Below are 23,178 nucleotides of genomic sequence, written 5' to 3'. Positions count from 1 at the left end.
CGCACGCACGGACGCACGGACGCACGGACGGACGACGGACACCGCGCGATCACAAAAGCTCACCTTGTCACTTTGTGACAGGTGAGCTAAAAAAGAAAACCCACCAAAACAACATATATTGACACTTTTCTCTTATTTTCTTCAAGATGTTACCCTGGCAACGATGAAACATGGTCGAATTTCAAAGCAAAGATGTATATGTTAAGATTATACCTGCATCACATCAAGGCAAACATCATATAAGTACCATATATTTTCAAGAAACATTGGGAAAATATCATAAAACTATCAGTAATTGAAGCAAATCTGGGATTACCTTCCATTTACCCCACCCACTAAAATGATAAAAGAGCAAGAGTCAGGCATCCATATACTATAAAAATGATATCAATGTACCTAAAACTAAGGATATTTACATCTTAAACTAAAAATGTGTAAATATCACCGAAACTATAAATACGAGAAGTGAAAATACACAGCAGCATCAGTTTTTTAGTCATGTTTTCGCATTATTTTGATGATCATTTTTTGATTTTTTAAATAAGTGTACAAATAATTGAAAGAAATTGACTTACATGGGTGGCAAAATGTGTTTGCTATATTTTGTGAACATCAAGATTAAAAACTATTCGAATTTTCATAAAATTATTACTAAAAAATGATAGATAGTGCTTTTTCATAATTTTGGCGGCCATCTTGGACGCCATCTTGGATTTCTAGAAACGTACCATGATGCGGCAACTCCACCCAAAATTTTCTGACACTTCAGACATTTATCTAAACATTGATATAAAAATTAGCCGGTAGACTTTTTTGCACACGGGAGGTCCCCAGGGACTGGAGTAGTAGACTGTCCCTATTTGAACAAAATTTGGTGGAACCTTATAATGATGTTATAAATCAAGTTTGATGAATATCTATCATGTGGTTCATGAGAATTAGTTGTTTCACAATATTTCTATTTTTAGCTCTAGTGGCCCCTACAAGAGGCCATGTGCCCCTGCTTGAACAAACTTTTGATAGGACCATATTATGATACAACAGGCAAATTTGGATGAAAATCCATCTAGCATGTCATGACAAAAAATTGCTTACAGGTTTTTCTATTTTTAGCTCTGGCGGTCCCTTAAAGAGTTCAAAGTGAACCATTTGTAAAAACTTGATAGAGGTTCATGCAAAGATGTTACTGACCAAGTTTGGTGTAAATCTAGCCAGTAGTTTCAGAGAAGAAGATGTTTAAGTAAAAATGTTGTCACAGGACAATGAACCATCCACCTATACTAATAGCTCATCCCGAACAAAGTTCAGGTGAGCTAAAACACCAATATGTTGTCATCTTAGCGCAAAAAGCGAGTAAGTCCTTCTTTAAGTAAATGGAGTTACCCACTTTTTGCACTGAGGTGATGATGTTCAGTAACGATTTAACTGTATATAAGAATTCAAATTTTAGACTTGTTGCCTCTCTCGATGGCATTTATTCAGTTTCAAAAATGCCAGATTCCAAATATGATCAATTAATTTACAAAATCATCACAATATTAAAAAAAAAATCAGTGTAACAGTTTAACAATGCTTTAAAAACTTAAACATTGCAGAATAACTCTCATTCTATAATTACAATGTGTTCCACCACATTCTATTAGTGTAACAGAAGAACATTGTAGATGAACACTCATTCTATAATCATAATGTGTTCCATCAGAATTTTTCAGTGTAACAGATTAACAATGCAGATAAACTCTCATCTCTCAAAACACAATATGTAGCACTATAGCCTATTAGCTTAACATTGAAGAACTCTCATTTTTTAATTACAATGTGTTCCACCAGTCTACCAGTGTAACAGATGAACACTGCAGATGAACTCTCATTCTACAATCACTAAATGTTCCATCAAAGGTAATCAGTTTTAAAGCTTAACATTGCAGATGAACTCTCATTCTATAATCAAACATAGCTCAGCTAAGCGGGGAAATATATGCCCGAAGTGTTATATCAAAAGAGGATTAAAGCAAAATTTAAAGACAAAAATATGAGCTTGACCTTTGACCTACCACAACCACTCTGCTTCATGCACATTGTCTCATCACCACTTACCTACATCCCAAGTTTGAATTCAAAACCTTGAATGGGTAATAAGTTATGCTCTGAATGCTTAATATGACAGACAGATTTGACCTTTTGAACACAAACTGTGACCTTTTGAAGTCAAATCTAAAGATCAGCTTCATGTTCTCTGCACAACCTCTCATCATGTTTTAAGTCAATACCTTGAATTGTTAGTAAGTTACGCTCTGAACACAAAATATGATGGCCAGTTTTAACCTTGAGCTCAATTTGTGACTCTGACCTACAGAACCAGTACACTGTCTCTTTGCCATCTACCTATATGCCATGTTTAAGCCAATACCTTCAATGGGTATAAAGTTATGCTAAGGACACAATTTATAAAGGATGGATGGACAGACATACACACCATCACATAATACATCCATCTTTTCAAAACTGGCATATAAAAATGTACCACTATAGTCTATCAGTGTAACATTGTATTATTGCAGATGAACTCTCATCACATAATCACAATATGTTCCACTATAAACTTTCAGTGTAACAGATAAACATGCTGATAAACTCTCTTTCTTTAATCACAATGAGTTCCATCAGTGTCTGTCTATCAGTGTAACAACTTAACATTGCAGAACAACTTCCATTCTATAACCACAGTATGTCCCACTATAGTCTATCAGTGTAAAGAACACTGCAGATGAATTTTCAATTTACAAGCACAATATGTTCCACTATGGTCCATCAGTGTAACAGATAAACACTGCAGATAAACTGTCAGTCACAGTCAGCAGACTCCACTGTCTCCCATGTTACTGCTTCTATTGGAAGCACTACGATTATCCTCACTGTCTGTAAACAGTAAGTTCCGTTGCCCGGGAAACAGGTTGGAATCTCTTGATGACACAGATGTAGTCTCACTTCCTGTATGCCTTTCATCAAAGTCATCCACATTGCCTCGTGGATCTATCAGTTCATAATCTTCCTCTTCCACAACTACTGTTTGTTTTGGAGCTTGTGACCCCTGATTTATGTTTGGTGACCTCTGGGTGTGAAGGTCAGATGCAGAAGACAATCCAAGACCAAGGCCACCACCAACAGGCAAGCTGGTCATTCTAGTCAGGGTCTTCTTTTTCAGCGTGGGACTTTGCTGGAGTGGGTCAGAGGAAGTACGCTCTCGGAACTCTTGAACACTATCTCCACCTTTGTCATCTTGGGAAGTGGCGGCATCCATAGCAACAGATGTTCTCACACCACCTGAAATTATTTTCGTTTAAGTTTTAAATCAAATATCTTAAGTAGAGCAACTACAAAGCTAACAAGAGCTCATAGAACACAAAATGCCCCCCTTGATGCATTCAGTAATTGCACAAGGAACAGAAATTATTTGGTCATTGTATACAAAAGTTCTACTGTTCTGGGTAAATGTGACCTTGACCTTTGATCTATTGACCTTAATATAATTAGAGGTCATCTGCCGGTCATGATCAACCTCCCTATTAAGTTTCATGATCCTAGACCCAAGTGTTCTTGAGTTATCATCCAGAAACTGTTTAACTGTTCTAGGTCACTGTGATCTTGACCTTAGACCTACTGAACTCAACATCAATAAGGGTCATCTGCTGATCATGATGAACCTCCCAATCAAGTTTCATTATCCTAGGCCCAAGCATTCTCAAGTTACCGTCCGGAAACCATATAACTGTTCTGGGTCACTGTGACCTTGACCTTTGACCTACTGACCTCAAAATTTATAAGGATCACCTACTGGTCATGATCAACCTCCCCATCAATTTTCATGATCCTAGGCCCAAGCATTCTTGAGTTATCATTCAGAAACTGTTTAACTGTTCAGGATCACTGTGACCTTGACCTATGACCTACTGACCTTAAAATCAATAGCGGTCATCTGCTGGACATGACCAATCTCCCTGTCAACTTTCATGATCCTAGGCTACAGCATTCTCGAGTTATCATCCGGAAAGCGTTTAACTGTTCCGTGTCACTGTGACCTTGACCTTTGACCTATTGATCTCAAAATCAATAGGGGTCATCTGCTGGTCATGACCAACCATCCTGTCAATCTTCATGATCCTAGGCTTAAGCATTCTTGAGTTATCATCCGGAAACCATTTAACTGTTCTAGGTCACTGTGACCTTGACCTTTGACCTACTGATCTCAAAATCAATAGGGTCATCTGCTGGTTATGACCAATATCCCTATCAACTTTCATGATCCTAGGCCCAAGTGTTCTTGAGTTATCATCCCGAAATGGATTGGTCTACATACCGACCGACCGACAGACATACCGACATCTGCAAAAAAATTTACCCCTCCTTCTTCGAAGGGGGGCATAATAAATAACCTAAGACACAAATTTTACCAAAAGAAAGGTAAAATGCTGTTGCATGTCATCTTTATGAGGTAAACAATTGATGCTAGTTTTATAATTTAGAAGATACAGGGAACAGCATGAAATAAAGCTACCGTAGATACCCACATATAATGTGCACCAGTGTATAAAGCGCACCCCAGATTTTAGCCCAAAAACCTGAGGAAAAAACCATTTTTGGTCAAGTTTGAGGTGGATGGAAAACGAAATTAGAGTTTGCACCGGTAAAATATTCTACCTCCATGGCGGAGAGCAGCATCGGTCTCACAGTACTAACGATTTTTGTTTTCTCGAAAATAATTAACTGGTAAAATATCGTTATATTTGTTGTTTTTTCTTTCTTTAATTAAATATTTTGAATAAATATAAACTGTTTCAATATTTCGGAATGGTATCTTTTAAAATGACATGAGCTTCTCAATTCAAACCAATAACAAAATGTGTTATTACGATAAAATAGCCAGTAATAATCGGCAATTAGCTTGTCACCTTGTGTCAATTTTGTTGTTTCACAGTTTGATCTCGGTAAAATATAATACTCGATTTTTTATTAGTATCATAATATTTGTGATTTTTAATATTTCTTTCATCGAAATACTTTTAAATTTATATGAAATAAATTTTGTTTGAAAGAAAAATAAACTACTTGATCTTTTACGAATATATAACGTCAATCTTAGATTTTAGCGTAGACAGTAAGCGCGAACAGTAGTTTCCCTTTACCAAAATGGCAAAAATCAGAAACAAAATTTGTTCTGAAGTTGGAAAATTGTCTATATCTGTATATAATGCGCACCCACGATTCGGGGGTGGTCCCAAGGGTAAACAAGAGGGTCATGATGACCCTGGATCGCTCACCTGAGTAATATGAGCTACATGTTTCAAATGTCAAACTGATAATAAAATATTAAGAAAGTCAGTAGGTCACATTCATGGTCAATGAAATTCAGTTTTATGATTGATGTGCAAAACTGTGTACGTCATCAAGACTTCAAGGCTGTATTTTAAAAAACAGGAAAGTAGGTCAGTAGGTCAAGGTCACAGTCAAGTGACATCATATTACTTGGGGTCATCAGGTAATTATAATTAAACAGTCTTGGAAATAGGATCAGATGATTTTTTAAAGTATTTTTTCCTATACAACTCACATAATAACTAAGTGACCCCAGGGCAGGGCCTCTTTTAATCCCAGGGGCATAATTTGAACAATTTTGGTAGAGGACTACTGGACGATGCATCATACTAAATATCAAAAGCCTAGGTCATATGGTTTCAGACAAGAAGATTTTTAAAGTTTTTTCCTATATAAGTCCATATAAAACTTGGGACCCCCTGGGCAAGGCCTCTTTTCACCCTAGGGGTACAATTTGAATATTTTTGGTTGAGGACCATAAGACAATGCTACAAACCAAATATCAAAGGTCTAAGTGTTGTGGTTTCAGAGAAGAAGATTTTTAAACTTTTTTTCCTATATAAGTCTATGTAAAGCTTGGGACCCCCAGGGCAGGGCCATATTTGACTCTAGGGGGATACTTTGAACCATCTTGGTAGAGGACCACTAGATGATGCTACATACCAAATATCGAAGCCCTAGGCCATGTGGTTTTGTACAAGAAGATTTTCAAAGTTTTCCCTATATAAGTCTATATAAACCATGTGACCCCCGGGGAGGGGCCAAATTTGACCCTAGGGGGATAATTTGAACAATTTTGGTACAGGACCACTAGATGATGCTACACACCAGATATCAAAGCCCTAGGCCCTGCAGTTTTGGACAAGAAGATTTTTAAAGTTTTTCCTTTTTGGTTGCCATGGCAACCAGAGTTCTGCATGGAATTCAATTCTTTGAATAATTTTGAAAGGGGGCCACCCAAGGATCATTCCTGTGAAGTTTGGTGTAATTCTACCCAGTGGTTTTCAAGAAAAAGATTTTTTTACAAATTGTTGACAGCCGCACGCCGCACGACGGACATTGAGTGGTCACAAAAGCTCAATATGAGCCTTTGGCTCAGGTGAGCTAAAAAACTGCGCATTATACATGGGTATATATGGTATTTGACCTTTGACTTGAAATTCCATTAGAAGAGACATGCATCATGCCTCAGAGAAGAAATTACCTACCGAATGACTTGTGTGACCCCTATATAGCCTGCAAGTAGCTAGTACTTGTGGGTATAAGACATTTCCCAAAACAACTGAACTACCAAACAAGTGTCAGTTTTTGTTGGTTTGAAAACATTTCTTCTGCTAATAAACTTTGTGCTAAGAAATTCAAGGGAAGTAGTAGTTGAGAAGGTAGTCAGGTATCCTTCTAAAACTATAAAAACTTGGTATCTTGGTACCAGTTTCTTACTGTGGTTACTAGAGTATTCAAGTTTATTGCATCAATCTTACCTTTCAGTTTAGCTTTAACCTCTTCTATTTCCATATACAACTGAAGGATATGTGATTCTAACGCCTGGTTTACATGTGTTGCTGCCAGATGCTTGTCCTGTACACACTTAAAGACAAAATAAATGTTGAAAATCAACTACTTTATGTCCAAAACTAAGAGATGTTTTGACCAAAACTACAACATTTTATAGAAAAAGATTAAATAACTTCACTGATAAAATAGCTCAACTTCAGGGCTGAATTTTCCACATTCTTCAGATAAAGTTTATATTTTCAACTTTTTTTGCATATATTTTATTTATTTATCCATAGACCAGTACTTCTGTCCATATAAGCAATAAATGTGATTAAAACAATTTATAGTTGCCTCTTCCTGACTACCCCCCCACCCCCCTGATGCATTCAGTAATTGCACAAGGTGCATAAATTATTTGGTCACTGTGCACAAAAGTTCAACTATTCTTGGTCAAAGTGACCTTGACCTTTGACCTATTGACTTCAAAATCGATAGGGAACATCTGCTGGTCATGATAAACCTCCCCATTAAGTTTCGTGATCCTAGGCCATAGCATTCTTGAATTATCATCCGGAAACAGTTTTACTAATCCTGGTCACTGTGTTCTTGACCTTCGGCATACTGACCTAAAAATCAATAGGGGTCATCTGCTGGTCATGACCAACCTCCCTATCAACTTTCATTGTCCTAGGCCTAAGCATTTCGAGTTATCATCTGGAAACCGCTTAACTGTTCCTGGTCACTGTGACCTTGACCTTTGACCTACTGACCTCAAAATCGCTAGGGTTCATCTGCTGATCATGGCCAACCTCCCTATCAATTTTCATGATACAAGGCCCAAGCATTCTTGAGTTATTATCCGGAAACCGTTTAACTGTTCTGGGTCACTGTGACCTTGACCTTTGACCTACTGATCTCAAAATCAATTGGGGTCATCTGCTGGTCAAGACCAAGCATCCTATCAACTTTCATGATCCTAAGCCAAAGCGTTTTTGAGTTATCATCTGGAAACCGTTTAACTGTTCTGGGTCCCTGTGACCTTGAACTTTGACCTGTTGATCTCAAAATCAATAGGGGTCATCTGCTGGTTATGACCAACCCTCCTATGAACTTTCATGTACCTAGGCCCAAGCGTTCTTGAGTTATCATCCAGAAACGGATTGGTCTACATACCGACTGACCGACAGACATCTGCAAAACAATTTACCCCTCCTTCTTTGAAGGGGGGCATAATTAAAGTATGTTAGTGGTCATTATGAAATTTTGTAGTGCTGTAAAAATTACACATCATATTGATTAAAACAGTGATATGGTCAACTGGTTATAATAATGTAATAAACTTTAATATATATACCACTCAGTGTCATGCATTATTTCCTACAATCAATTTACAGGAAAGGCTCTCTCTCAAATATGCATAAGAATTGCTGTGTAGAGTATTACACTTGAGAACATCTAAACCTATATTTCTGAGAACAACTAAACCTATCTATGTACGAAGGCATCACTGTTGTTAAATGTGTGGGTTAATAAATACCAAAAACAATAATTACTGGACTGTTTAAATCAGTTACCAGTAATCGCATAAAGTATTAGCATTAACAAATTCATTATTGCACAAGCACTGGGTAAAAAGATACCAAATGTGACATCAGTCAAACTTGTTTAAACAACTGATGTACAAAGTGACAGCGATTTTTTTCCTTCATTATAAAGTACCCGAAAAAGGACCTTTTCCCAATTCAAAAAATGAAAAAAATTCCCAATTCCCATAAAAAAATTCCCAAAAGGCAAAGAAAAACGGTCAAATTGTTTAGTCACAAATAAGTGGTTTGATATTTTATTGATTTGTATGCAAAACAGATCTTGATTTTGCAAAAAATAATGATTCCTTGCAATTTTATGACCAGTACAGACCTGCCTGGTGCATTTATTACTATTGATTACAAAAACCAAACAACACCAAAAATTCCCAAATTGAGAGAAAATGTTGCGATTTTTCCCAATTCTGTCGGTACTGGATCTTTTCCCAAAGTGACCAAAAAAATCGCTGAGTGATGTACATGTATGTACCTTCAACTCATCCTCATGGCTAGTCTTTATTTTCTCAACTGTTAATTTCAACTCTGAAAGTGCAGTTTCTCTGTTAGAGAGCAAATCATGCTGCTCTTTAAGTTGATGCTGGCAGCCCTCTAGAAGTAATGTCTTATCAGCTAATTCCCTGGTTTTCTCTGAAAATGAACAATGTCAACATTAACCTTTAGCCTGCTGGCGGTTTGTGATTCTGCCTTTGCGACCAGTGCAGACCATAATCAGCCTGCACAGATGTGCAGGCTGCTCATGGTCTGCACTGTTCACTATTCAGTCAGTAAAGTTTCAGTGAACACCCCTTTGATGAACAAGTGGTACATCCCAAATTGAATGATGGATCAGTCCATTTTAGAAATTTAGCAGGCTAAAGGTTAATGTCCAACTCATACTGGTCCTGTAAAGTGACATTACATGTACATGTATATCAAAATATCAAATGTTTTAAAGGAGAATAGGGAACATTTGGCTATAATCATTTTTAGAAACAGCATTTGACACATTGAAAAAATCTGTAAAAATATTCTTTCGAAGAAAAAGAATGCAACCAAGCAGAATAATAGCAGACTCAGTTTGATTGAGTTTGTTAGTGAGAGGTAATGAAATGTGCAAAACCTCTCACGCCCCCTAGCACCAGCAGAAGAGGAACTCTATTACACATTAATTGAATGAACTCCATGATCCCAAAGGACCAAAAAACAAGAGCTGTCTCCATAGGATGACATATGCCCCCGATGGCACTTTGAATGAGTAGTTATGGCCTATGTTAGAGTTTAGGACCTTTGACCTACAGAGCTGGGTCTTGCGCGCGACACGTCGTCTTACTGTGTCACACATTCATGTGTAGTTATTTTAAAATCCATGCATGAATGACAAAGATATGGACTGGACACCCCCATCAATGCACTATCATGAAAAATGACCTTTAACATCTAAGTGTGACCTTGACCTTTGAGCTACAGATCTGGGTCTTGCGCGCGACACGTCGTCTTACTGTGGTACACATTCATGCCAAGTTATTTGAAAATCCATCCATGGTTGACAAAGATATGGACCGGACACGCCCATCAATGCACTATCCTTTAAAGTCTAAGTGTGACCTTGACCTTTGAGCTACGGACCTGGGTCTTGCGCGCGACACGTCGTCTTACTGTGGTACACATTCATGCCAAGTTATTTGAAAATCTATCCATCGATGACAAAGATATGGACCGGACACGCCCATCAATGCACTATCCTTTAATGTCTAAGTGTGACCTTGACCTTTGAGCTACGGACCTGGGTCTTGCGCGCGACACATCGTCTTACTGTGGTACACATTCACGCCAAGTTATTAGAAAATCCATCCATCGATGACAAAGATACGGACCGGACACACCCATCAATGCACTATCCTTTAATGTCTAAGTGTGACCTTGACCTTTGAGCTACGGACCTGGGTCTTGCACGCGACACGTAGTCTTACTGTGGTACACATTCATGCCAAGTTATTTGAAAATCCATCCATTGATGACAAAGATATGGACCGACACGAAAATTGCGGACAGACTGACAGACCGACAGACGGACAGACGGTTAAAAAACTATATGCCTCCCTTCGGGGGCATAAAAACTGGCTAGAAAAAAATATGAAAGTCTGACTCAAAAAAAAAAAAGATATACTTTAGCCACTCAAATAGTTTCCATATAATGAAATGTCAGCTATTTTGACCACATTGCTCTTTCCTTATCTGGACATTAACATATTATGGTAAGTCAATGAATTGCAACTAAAATAATCACAGTGTGTAGTACCTAGTAAAATATGAATCTTTGTTTCCATGTATATACCTTGAATTCAAGTTTAGCAATTAATTGCATTTTCACATTATTATGTCATAAATACAATATTTGTCAATGTATATAAGAGATCAATGATGAAATCACTCCAGCCAAAACCACGAGGGCGCAGCCCGAGTGAAATTATTTGTACGACGTACTTTTTCAATCATTACATTATTTCAATTCTAATACTGTAAAATCTGGTAAATAAGCGTATACGCTTATAATAATTTTAGTGACACTTTTATGCGCCTATTTTTGATATGCGCTTATACTTAAAGGAGTTCATCACAATATTTTGTGTGCAGCTCAATCGCGCAGCAAGCGATAACCACTGTAAAGTTCAGGATTCGCCACGGAAAGTGTATAATTGTCGAATATGCAGCGCACTCGCGCAAAAATATCGTATGTACTGACAATATAGGTCGTGCATCAATATTTTACCTTTAAAAGTGATGGTGTTTTATTGGAGTAGTCGTAGGAAGTGCTCGAATCAAATACATTGTGGACAGCCAATTTAAAAGTAAACTATTTCGTCCAGTAATGATGCAGCCGACTCAAAGTCAAATAAAATTCCAGAAAATCTTAACGTAGATCTATCTCCTTCAAGTTCAAATGTGACTTCCTAAAAATGTTGTTATACTTTTTGTGCCCCATCCCGCATTTCATGTAGTAAGACTAGAGTTATGGCCCTTGACAGTCAAATTGTACATAAAGGGTCTAAACATTTGTGTTGCATGTACCTCAAAAGTATATGCGCCAAGAGTCATGAAACCACACAAGAATTAAATGCAGCATGCGAAGTTGTCCGCCAGTGCTTTTATTTGAGGTCTGACTCAGTAAAAACGGATTTATGTCTCTTGACGTGGTCAAATATATACGTAAATGGCATGTGAAAGCTTGTGTACATTTAGCACATATCTCAAAAGTATTTGACCTAGAGGCATGCAACCTTAAAGGAGCATTATTCCGCATGCGAGTAAGAAAATTGGTTAAGAAACTGATAATAACATTGTGCAATTTGTTTTGTAAGAAAAAAAAATGTTCATAATTTTTAAGTGGGTGGGGTAATGAAAAAATACTTTTGTGGGTGGAGTGAATATTTTTTTTATTTTTCTTGAAAACAAGCACGGGCTGATATTATTTTTTTGGTTTAGATTTTTTTGTCTTAGTTCTAGCTTACATAATATAAAATTTGGTAAAATTCTGTCCGCTAGATTTTTCATATCATTAAGATATACTTCGTGTTTTTCTCAGTTTCAGATACTTTCGACATCTGTCAAGGGTAATTTTTCTGAGTTAATATATCTATATGTTGACATTTTATACATAATTATAGTGGTTGCATTAATTGTGATGCATAAACAGTAACATCAGAGTGAAACTTTGAATAAATAGTTGTTTTCAGTAGTTTTATTATGACATGTATGTATTGTTTTTTCAGACAAAAGTACCGATTTGGTGTTCTTAATAAACTTTAAATATTGAAAATTTAGGAAGCACGGGTACCTATCATTTTTATTTTTTATTTTAACTCGTCATACATCAATCTATAAATATGCAAAGTTACAAAAAATTCTGTCCGCTAGAAATAATTGTGAAAAACATCTTTAAGCCAAAACTATGCGCTTATATATGATATGCGCTTATAGAAAAGCTGTGTGCGCCTATTTTTGATATAAGTATTAGGAATATTGACAGTGCTTACCTTGGTTGAGAAAACGAAAGTAAAACATGGCCATGGACGTGCGCAGTGAACTACTTCCTTTTATTGCATAGGCCTACAGTATTTATACATAATGAAAGCATAATGAACTACATAATTTGCAAATAATGTTCAATCTCTTGGACCATTCAATAATTGTTCAACACTTAGATTGTAGCATTTTATCTATATCCTTTTCACAGATTTAGAAAAGAATGACAATCTGTTATGACAACGCAAACAACTTTTCTGGTATTCAAACTTTCACTTCCATTTACTGAAAACAATTTCTATTCAAAAAGCATGATTATCGTAAACAATTACCATTTTATCAGACAACAGATGTTAAAATCTTTTAATACCCATCGGCTATTCAACAGGTAAGAACACTTGTCACCTGTATTTGTGATAAACAATTATCACGGTATAATATCGTTAATTACGTCTTTTTGCTGCATCTGTTGTTTGTTTACCAGTAATTGGATATGCGCCTACTTTCAAGACAAAATTATGGTAAGGGCATGACATGCGCTTATTATCCCATATGGAATAACAGTAAGGCCGTATGCGCTTACTTTTGATATGCGCTTATATTCGAATATGCGCTTATTTACCAGATTCTACAGTATGCCTTTAATCTAAAACAGTAGATAAAATATAGTAGCGCTCTTTCTTGGTCGCAACAAAAACTCTGACGTCACCGCATGTTAACCTCACGTCATTCTAGCGTACGCGTGTTTTAACAAGTGACAAGCATATCAGAATGTTTTATTATGCTCCTTCTAAGTTCACTGATACACTTTTCACTTGCTCTTCAAGTGATTTGAATTATTTCTTTGTTTGTTCTGTGTTTAGATCTGTTTTTCAACAGTATTTCAATTAAATAACAGCTGGCAGTAAACCTAACCAGTGTTCCCAGATTCTGTACCAGTACTACCCTCTTCTCTGCAAGTAACTGCCAACTTCTCCACCTGACTCCAGACACAATGTCTGTAATCATATCATCATTTGGAAATCGGACTCACAGCCCAGTGATCGGTTGATATGTGCTCTCCCTATTGAGCTAAGCAGCCAGGCTAAATAATTTACAAGTTATAGCTAAGAGATGAAGTGGCTCAAATGGGCAGAGATGAAGTGGCTTTAAACAAAGTGTGATATGATTCCCTTCCATTGTTACACTTCCTGTCTTCTGTAACAGTTAAAGTATTATCTAGTAAGTGTTCTAAGTAAACTGTAGCCTAGACAAACTGGCTTATATTTTACTTATCACAAATTTAACTTTCAGCAATAGACTTAACGTACCTATTACAACTAACATCTAGATACAACTATGTTTTAAAAAACAAACCTTCTAATTGTTTATGTAACACTGCCTTGGCATGTTCGTGTTCAAGCCTAGTGGCTCTAGATGCTTTGTTGGCTAGCAGTTTATCATTACATTTCTGTTGTAATTCCCCCATGAGCAGCACCTCCTTCTGGAACTGCAGCACCTGGTAACAAAGAAGTAAAAACATATAAACCAAACACAATAAGATGACAAAAATGAAGTGTTTAACACATCCAGATTTACATATTTTTAATAAAGGCAACACATCACACATAGTCTATTGATTAGACAGCAAAACATGTATTTCTGAGTTCTTTCAAAGAAGCACTTGTATTTATTTTATTTTGTTAGGTTTAACATCACACCGACACAATTATAGGTCATATGGCGACTTTCCAGTATTGATGGTGGAGGAAGACCGCAGGTGCCCTTCCATACATTATTTCGTCGGGCACCTGGGTAGAACCATCAACATTCCATAAGCCAGCTGGATGGCTTCCTCACATGAAGAATTCAACGCCCTCACCCCCAAGTAAGGCTCGAACCCACATCAATGAGGGCCAAGTTATTTGAAGTCAGAGACCTTAACCACTCGGCCACGGAGGCCCCAAGAAGCACTTGTAATTCACAAAATTTGTAGAAAAAATATTTGCAAAGTAAGTCCTCAATTAAAGTATTCCAGCTTGGTGGCTATTTCTAATTTTAATGCAGAGTTTCAAACCCACTGTAGTTAAAAGGAAGTGAGCTGAAGTCAGCTACCATAACCACCAAGCCATCCGGACCCCATAAACCCCTAAATCTGAGGATGATAAGTTTAAACTGCAAGAATAAAAGAAGCATAACAAGGTTTCAGAAATATTACAAATATCTGTTTTGTATATGTATACTACAGTATAATTGCAGGAGCTAATTACTATAACTTATAAGCTTTTTTAATTTTTGTCAGACTTTCAAAAATAGCAATAATCAATACTTTTTTATCACTGAAGAAAAAAAAACAGGTAAACTGGGAATTTTTCTCAATTTAGTTACAGGAATATGACAATAATGGTAGGAAAACAAGTCAATTTCTATTTACAAATTCCTTACAGTATAAAATGCAGTTACCTTTTACAAGTAGTTAAAAAAGCATTACCGTAGGAAGAGAAAATAAAATTATCACCTGGTCTTTAAGTTTGGTATTAAGACTGGCTACATCTCTCATTTTCTCCAACTCCTTCTCTGTGTTAAACAGTTTGGCCTCTGTAGCCATAAGTCTCTGAAATAACACAATAATTGACAGTATAACCTTTGTGCACACTACCTCTTTTCTTTTGCTGGGTTTAACATCACACAGACACAATAATATATCATATGGCAACTTCCCAGCTTTTAATGGTGGAGGAAGACCAGGTGCCCCTCCCAACTGTATTTCACACCTGGGTTGAACCGCAAACCAGCTGGATGGCTTCTTCACATGAAACAATCCTATATCACAAGCAAGATGTTGAACTGACAGCAGTAAGGGACAAGTGAACCAAAGCCAGTGACCATAACTTCACAGCCTCAGAGATCCACTGTATAGTGTAAAATTAGCGATGGAGCTGATAAATTCCCTAATTGTGTTTAAACATATATCTTTCAAGGAAAATTCCCACAACATGAAACAAGATGACAAATTATGGCAACATACCAGTCTGCTTTCTGTAGTAAACTGTCCACCTCAAATTTGACTGGTTACCAATTATGACATGAGTAACAGGAATTAATATGATTTTTCAACCTACATTCATTGTACAGATTTACTGGAAGAACAGTCTATACTGAAGAACAGTTGAAATAAAGAACTCTTTGTAAATGATGTTGTAAAAAGTTCAGGAAAAGTTTTAAGCCAACCTTTAATGTCTTACTTTTTAAATTCTTTAATTTTCTAGTATTTTAAAAAATAAACATTGCAAACAACACCCAAACTGTCTGAGCAAACAGTAATAAAATGCATATATATAATACCAAATCAATAAAGCGCCCTTTTCAAAATAAATACGTTCAAAGGCACTTTACATAGAGCAGAGGCAGCCACCCAGGGTGCCCAATTCATTCTCTACTAGTACAGCCAAAGAGTGATCTGACCAGCGGACAGAGTGAGACAAAGCCCACAGAACAGAGAGAGAGAAATCCTTTTTAGATAAGGGCCTGTCCGGCTAACTTAGCCTAGCTCTTTGCGAATAGACAGTCTGATTCTTTAAAGTGCCCAGTGTGAAGCACGGATACACGTGAAGCTGTATTTCCTGTACTGGCCTCTTAGTTAGGTGGGAGACACTCAAGAGCATCTCAGAAATTTCCAGTGCCTGGATCAGGATTCGAACCCTGGACCTCTGGATTGACAGTCAAGCATGTTACCACTAGACCAATGGGTCACCTATATGTGTTATAGTATCTATTGCTATTTTGATTCCTTGTTACCACGACCCTCAGAAAAGGATCTGGGTCACTGTACAACACTTCCTGCCGCATTTGTGTTAAACTCTTATGGCACATTTAAACAAAGCAGGTATAAGTATAATGAAGTCAGGTTCCAGACAATATTTTTTCAATACTTTCAGATCTAAAGAATTTTACTTTGAAGATAGGGTGACATTTTCTGTGCATCATACACAGGACTGTTTAAAGAAGTACTAGTGCAAATCAAAACTGGAAAGTACGTTAAAATTTGTGGTCCAGGACAAACGGAAAAAACAATTACTGTAGTTTATTTGTCAAGAGATTATAAGCGCTGTAATAGTATATACCTTATTTAAGTTATCTTGTTCTTCTCTCTGTCTGACTAGAAGCATGTTGAACTCTTTCTTCACATTCTTCAAGTCTTCATTCTCTTGCAAGCACGACCTGTAATATTGAATATTATACCATTTTCCAAATATGATTTTATTCTAACATAGTGTATAGTGGTTGTCTCTATGTCCATCTTTGTTCAGTATAACTTGCTCAGTTACTATACTGAATGAGCCTCAGTGCTGTGTATTATCTATTAATAACAGCACAAGTTTAATTCTTGTTAATCAGTGAAAGCATTATCAAACTGCTGTCACTGTCAGCATTATCAGCAATTTCTAACTTAAAACTAGACCTTTATCAATATGCAACAAACACATATTTTATAGAATTGTCCGTCGATACATGTACAATTTCCTATTTTGAACTAAAACTGATACAGAAACAGGAGAAATTCTAAACAAATCAGTTTTTACAGTTTAAAGTAATTAAATAACTTGTGTTTAAACTTTAATAGCTCTAAAAAAAGAAGAGTGTAGTCTACTATGACTAAATATCAGACTTCAAAAGTGCTAAGCTTAGAGCAAAGTTTTAATCCTAAGATTTATTAATGCTATATGTATCTACACCACTGATGTTCTACCAAACAATTTGCAGTTGTATAATCTATATTCTCACATGGCTCGATTTGATTTCCAGTTAAACAAAGAAGAACAACGGTTGATGCGCAGACCGGCAAGAGAGCATTATGACGTCAGATTGCCACATGACGTCCGATACATTATTCCTCACGTAAATGAAGTCCAGTATAATTTTTATTAAAATATATCAATGAGCATGTTAGAATGAAAACAATCAAGGCCTTCTTGTGATTCATCGTCTAATTTACCACGGTTCATCGTTCAGATGCTTCAGTATTTAACCACTCGGGCTAACGCCCTCGTGGTTCAATTCCTACGCATCTGAACTCTGAACCGTGGTAAATCAGACGATAAACAACTCGAAAGCCCTGATTATTTGTTAAATCACACTGCATTTTGATTACATGTTTTTATTGTTTATTAAACAAAACAATTTAGAGATAAGAAATCTGTGCAGTGTACGTCACTTTGTAACAGTGAATAAGTGTGGGAAGTTTCGATTCATTCCCATATGTGGTTACCAAGATACCAGCTTACACACAAAAACTTAACCAATTTGTGATGCAGACACGGACGAACGAGCGAGTCAGATAGCTCAAAATTTTGATGCAGGGTTTCACAAAGAGATCTAAAAGCTATATTCAGAGAAACTGTTCTGACACGGAGAGTAAACACAACAAAAACATCTGAATACTTTAGAAAACACAAACCTTAGCTGTACAAGCTTTTCGTACTCCTCACTATCTTTACTACTCTTCAGCTTACGATTTTCTTCTTGTAACAGTTTCAATGACACCTGTAAATCCCGGATCATCATCTCATTCTGCTTCAACTGCTCTCCCTGTCAAATATACATACATCAACAATAGTGTATTTAACTTTCAACTAACTGGCAATGTAATGTTCTAAGACTGGTCTTACACTGATTTTATACAAGGAGTGGAATCTGACATCAGTTTCCAGAATTCCCTAATATTTGGCAAATACATGCAGTCACAGTTCTTAAAAAAGTTGACACTTTTGAAACACTTTTGTTGTTTGAAAGCAATGTTCACATTCAAGAAAACAATAAATTATTCAATTCACATATTACAATAACATGTGTAATTTTATACTATATTTATAATTTATCAGAAAGAGGAAAACATTAAGATTGTAGACAGAAGCATTAAAGTTATATGTGACTTTTGAAGGTTTGAAATGCCAACATAGTTAAAATTACGATTTTCTTACATGATCCAGTAGAACATCATTGTTATCAACTCGAGTTCTTTTTACAGATGATGAAAAAAACACACAGATGAAATGAAGGGATAAATTCTTTTGTGTTAAGGTATTAGATCACTAATAGAGAACCTCCTTTTTGAAGAGTATTTAATTCTTACTATAAACCTACTTTTACTGCAATTCTTAGGGGGCGTAGGTTCAAACCCTACTGGGACCAATTTTTTTTCCCTTATTTTCCTTTTTTTTCTAGTAAGTTTTGACCTCTATCAAGACTTATTATTGATTTCTTGTACAAAAATGGGAAAAAAAAATTAATCTTCTAAGCGATTTCTTGGTGTTCAAAGTGAATTTACTACTTAAAGGTCCATTACTAAGGGAAAGTGAGTTGGTAAAATTTTTTATTAGCCAGTACATAGACTTCTGCAAGACACTAAATAATGAAGATTGGCAGGTCAAAATTTACAGAAGGTCTTTGGAACTCAAAGAAATGTATGTGTATTATGTTGAAATGTCAATGAATCGACAGAATGACCCACCAGGTCTTTTTAACTTTCTTCATACTTCATAGAAAAATAATTGTACATATACTGCAATTTATTTCGAATTTCTACATACCAACTTTCATTTTCCAATAAAATGAAATAGTTTCTGTGCTTTTTAAAAGAAATTAAAATGTTCACTTTCCGTAGTATTGGACCTTTAAACAGAAGGGGAAGAGTTACACATCTTTAAAAATATTGAGTTACATGCGGTGAAAGTTCTCTATTTTGCTTTCACTCTTAGATTATATATTGTGAAAGAAATTTAGGCAGGTTTTACGTCTGCCCTAAGGTTATTTTTAAATGGAGTGAGCAAAAATCAAAACAGAAACACAGCATTCGACCTATTTTTTCAATGTTGAAGTATGAATTCTATCTCATTAAATCCGTTTACTTGAGACACCAAAGAAAAAATGATACTGACATTTTTATTTTGTGTTTTATAATTGTTTATCAATAGTTTGATGTTTCTTTTATTAAAATTGATGGTAAAATGAGTTCTCTGCAAACGTTTTGGACAGTGGCTATCACTTTGAAATTTGTTTCTACTTGAGCTCGAGGAGATACCATAAGTTAAACAAAATTTATAAAAATACTGCACGGTAAAAGTTGTTTAAAAACTGCAAAATAGTGCAAAACACGGTTACCTTTCAGAATATACCAAGCAAAGGCCATTTAGTAAACATTACTATTAGTGACCTAATACCTTAAATACTAAGAAAAACTTCAGCAAGAAATATTAGCTGTAAAAACCACTCAGAACAAATCAACTTGAAGTAAGTAAGTTTATACTACTAGCTTACCATAGAGTTATTCTGTTCTTCCAGTGTTTTGGTATGGGCAATTTTTCTAAGAAGACGTCTGTTCCTCTTTGCATGTTGATCTCTCTTATGCCGCTCATACATCAACTGGTTGTGCAGTAACATAAGCTGACCCCTCAGAATACTGACCTCATCTGCTGGAGGCATACCTATAAAACAATATATCACAGTATAACATAAAATTTAGTACTGCTGACATAATTCAACCTCTTTGAATGCTGACCTGATCAGCTGTAGGCATTCCTGTAAAATGATTTCTTGTAAATCAACTGATCATAAAATGACAAACTAGAAGATGCTTTTGTAGAAAAGCGCATGTCTCCCCAAATACAAAGTCAGCAAGAAGTCAACAGGGGACAGGGGCGAAAATCAAAGAGACACTGATGGTTGGCTGCAATAGGGATCATCTACTTGGCATGTCCAATCATCCCACTAAGTTTCAACATTCTGAGCTTAGTGGTTCTCAAGTTATGAACTGGAAATGGTTTTCTGTCACCTTGACCTTTAATCAAGTGACCCCCCAAGATCAGTAGGGGTCATCTACTCTGCATGTCCAATCATCCTATTAAATTTCAACATTCTGGGTCAAGTGGTTCTCAAGTTATTGATCAGAAACTGTTTTCCATGTTCTGGTCTTTTTGACCTTGACTTTTGATCAAGTGACCCAAAAAGCAATAGGGGTCATCTATTCTACATGTTTAATCAACCTATGAAGTTACAACATTCAGGGTCAAGTGGTTCTGAAGTTAACTGATCAGAAAGGGATTTCCATGTTCAGGCCCCTATGACCTTGACCTTTGATGGAGTGACCCAACAAAAAAGAGGGGTCATCTACTCTGTAAGTCTTATCACCTTATGAAGTTTGAAGGTTCTAAGTCAAATGGTTCTCAAGTTATTGACCGAAAATGGATTTCCATGTTCTGTCTGCTGTGACCTTGAACTTTAATAGAGTGACCCCAAAATCAATAGGGGTCACCTACTCTGCTTGTCCAATCACCCTATGAAGTTTCAACATTCTGGGTCAAGTGCGTTTCAAGTTATTGATCTGAAATGGATTTCCATGTTCAGACCCCTGTGTCCTTGACGTTTAACAGTGTCCCCAAAATCAATAGGGGTCATCTACTCTGCATGACCAATCATCCTATGAAGTTTTGACATTTCTGGGTCAAGTGGTTCTCCAGGTATTGATCAGAAATGGTTTTCCATGTTCAGGCCCCTGTGACCTTGACCTTTGATGGAGTGACCCCCAAAACAATAGGGGTCATCTACTTCATAAGCCCTTCCACCCAATTAAGTTTGAAGATTATATGTAAAATGAATCTCCAGCTATTGAGTGGAAACGAATATATAGTCCTCATCAGTTGTAGGCATTCCTGTAAAACAGTATCTCATAAATCAACTGGTTATGAAATTGCACAGTCTAATCTCTTTCTGGAAACTGACCTCATTGGTTGTAAGCATTCTTATAAATATATCATACATCAATATTAGTAACACAATCAAACTTCAATGAACTACCTCATCAGCAGTAGGCATTCCTGTCGAAAATATCTTGTAACTTAACTGGTTGTGAAGAAACACAAGTTTGGGTCTATAAAAACTGACCTGGTCTAAAGGCAAGCATTTATGAATTATATGTGTCAAGGTGACATAACCCCACAAGATCAACAATAGACTGGATCAGTTAGTCCAAAAAGAAACTTGGAAGGCTCAATGAAGCCCAAGTGTTAACATGGTTATTTTGTAATATCGCCTCTATGACTTTTAACAGTAGCAAAAGGAGCTTTATTATACATCATTGGAAATTTTGGTAGATTTATTTGTCACTGAACAAAGCCACAACATGGGCAGAAGTACCACCCTACTGTAGAAAGTTACCATACAGCAGTTAAAAATCAGCAACAGCATGAGCTATGTGTGCACCTGGTCACACTTGATGTAGAAACAACACTGAAGAATTTATATCTAAATGTATGCATGTAGATTTTTTTACCACTGATTTCAAATTACAATTTCTTTACCTCCAAAATGAGTCCAGTTTACTTCCTGTGTAGAAGGTATTGGAAGTTTACTCAGTTCCTTAGCATGAATATCCTTTCCCAGTCTGATGTGACGATCTAACAATTCTGGTGGAGAAAATGTACTGAAAAACGGCTTTGTTGGACCTAAAATGTAGAAAAGAAAAAAACAAGAGGGCCAAGATGGCCCTAGGTCGCTCACCTAAGAAACACTCCATAACAGTGTAAAACATGTTTGACCTAGTGATTTCAAGGAAACAAATATTCTGACCAATTTTCATTAAGATTGGACCAAAAAATTGGTCTCTTTCGATAAAACAAGCTTTATCTTAGATATGACCTAGTTTTTGACCCTAGATGACCCATGTTCAAACTCGACCTAGATTTTATCAAGGCAAGCATTATGTCCAAAATTCATGAAGATCAACTGAAAAATACAGCCTCTATCACATACAGAAGTTTTTTCTTTGATTTGACCAAGTGACCTAGTTTTTGACCTCAGATGACCCATATTCAAATTCGACCTAGATTTCATTAAGGCAATCAACCTGACCAAATTTCATAAAAATCAATTGAAAAAAACAGTCTCTATCGCATACACAAGATTTTTCTTTAATTTGACCTAGTGACCTAGTTTTTGACCTCAGATAACCCATATTCAAAATCGACCTAGATTTCATCAAGACAATCATTCTGACCAAATTTCATACAGATCAATTGAAAAATACATCCTCTATTGCATACACAATGTTTTTCTTCGATTTGATCTAGTGACCTAGTTTTTGACCCGAGATGACCCATTTTCGAACACCGCCTATATTTCATCAAGGTAATCAATCTGGCTAAATTTCATGAAGATCAGTTGAAAAATACAGCCTCTACTGCATACACAAGGTTTTTCTTTGATTTGACCTAGTGACCTAGTTTTTGACCCAAGATGACCTATTTTCGAACTTGGTCTAAATTTCATCAAGGTAATCATTCTGACCAAAATTCATGAAGATCAATTGAAAAATACAGCCTCTATCGCATACACAAGGTTTTTACGTGATATGACCTAGTGACCTAGTTTTTGATCCCAGATGACCCATTTTCGAACTCGGCCTAGAATTTATTAAGGTAATCATTCTGACCAAAATTCATGAAGATCAATTGAAAAATACAGCCTCTATCGCATACACAAGGTTTTTCTTTGATTTGACCTAGTGACCTAGTTTTTGATCCGAGATGACCCATTTTCGAACTCGGCCTAGATTTCATCAAGGCAATCATTCTGACCAAAATTCATGAAGATCAATTAAAAAATACAGCCTCTATTGCATACACAAGGTTTTTCTTTGATTTGACCTAGTGACCTAGTTTTTGATCCG

The 23,178-nt window shown here is 36.3% G+C and overlaps 1 protein-coding gene across 3 annotated transcripts in view; it reads right to left on the bottom strand.

Annotated features, from left to right (window-relative positions):
- Positions 1 to 808: 808 nt before the first annotated feature.
- The window catches only part of LOC123547602 (hamartin-like), a 56,063-nt gene continuing 33,693 nt past the window's right edge, over positions 809 to 23,178 (bottom strand). For 2 of the 3 annotated variants that reach the window (XM_053524746.1, XM_053524747.1), the window contains exons 14-22: positions 21,812 to 21,955; positions 19,773 to 19,939; positions 17,914 to 18,044; positions 16,580 to 16,676; positions 14,974 to 15,069; positions 13,833 to 13,974; positions 8,944 to 9,101; positions 6,855 to 6,960; positions 810 to 3,324 (exon numbers count right to left, since the gene is read on the bottom strand). In XM_053524746.1, the coding sequence (XP_053380721.1) occupies positions 2,855 to 3,324; positions 6,855 to 6,960; positions 8,944 to 9,101; positions 13,833 to 13,974; positions 14,974 to 15,069; positions 16,580 to 16,676; positions 17,914 to 18,044; positions 19,773 to 19,939; positions 21,812 to 21,955 (1,511 nt within the window). In that variant the 3' untranslated portion in view covers positions 810 to 2,854. Of the gene's footprint in view, positions 3,325 to 6,854; positions 6,961 to 8,943; positions 9,102 to 13,832; positions 13,975 to 14,973; positions 15,070 to 16,579; positions 16,677 to 17,913; positions 18,045 to 19,772; positions 19,940 to 21,811; positions 21,956 to 23,178 lie in introns of all 3 variants that reach the window. The other variant, XM_053524745.1, reaches the window with a different exon arrangement.

The sequence above is a fragment of the Mercenaria mercenaria genome, chromosome 15 (assembly GCF_021730395.1).
Source record: "Mercenaria mercenaria strain notata chromosome 15, MADL_Memer_1, whole genome shotgun sequence".
In the NCBI taxonomy this organism is placed as follows: Eukaryota; Metazoa; Mollusca; class Bivalvia; order Venerida; family Veneridae; genus Mercenaria; species Mercenaria mercenaria.
This window is presented reverse-complemented; position numbering and strand designations above follow the sequence as displayed.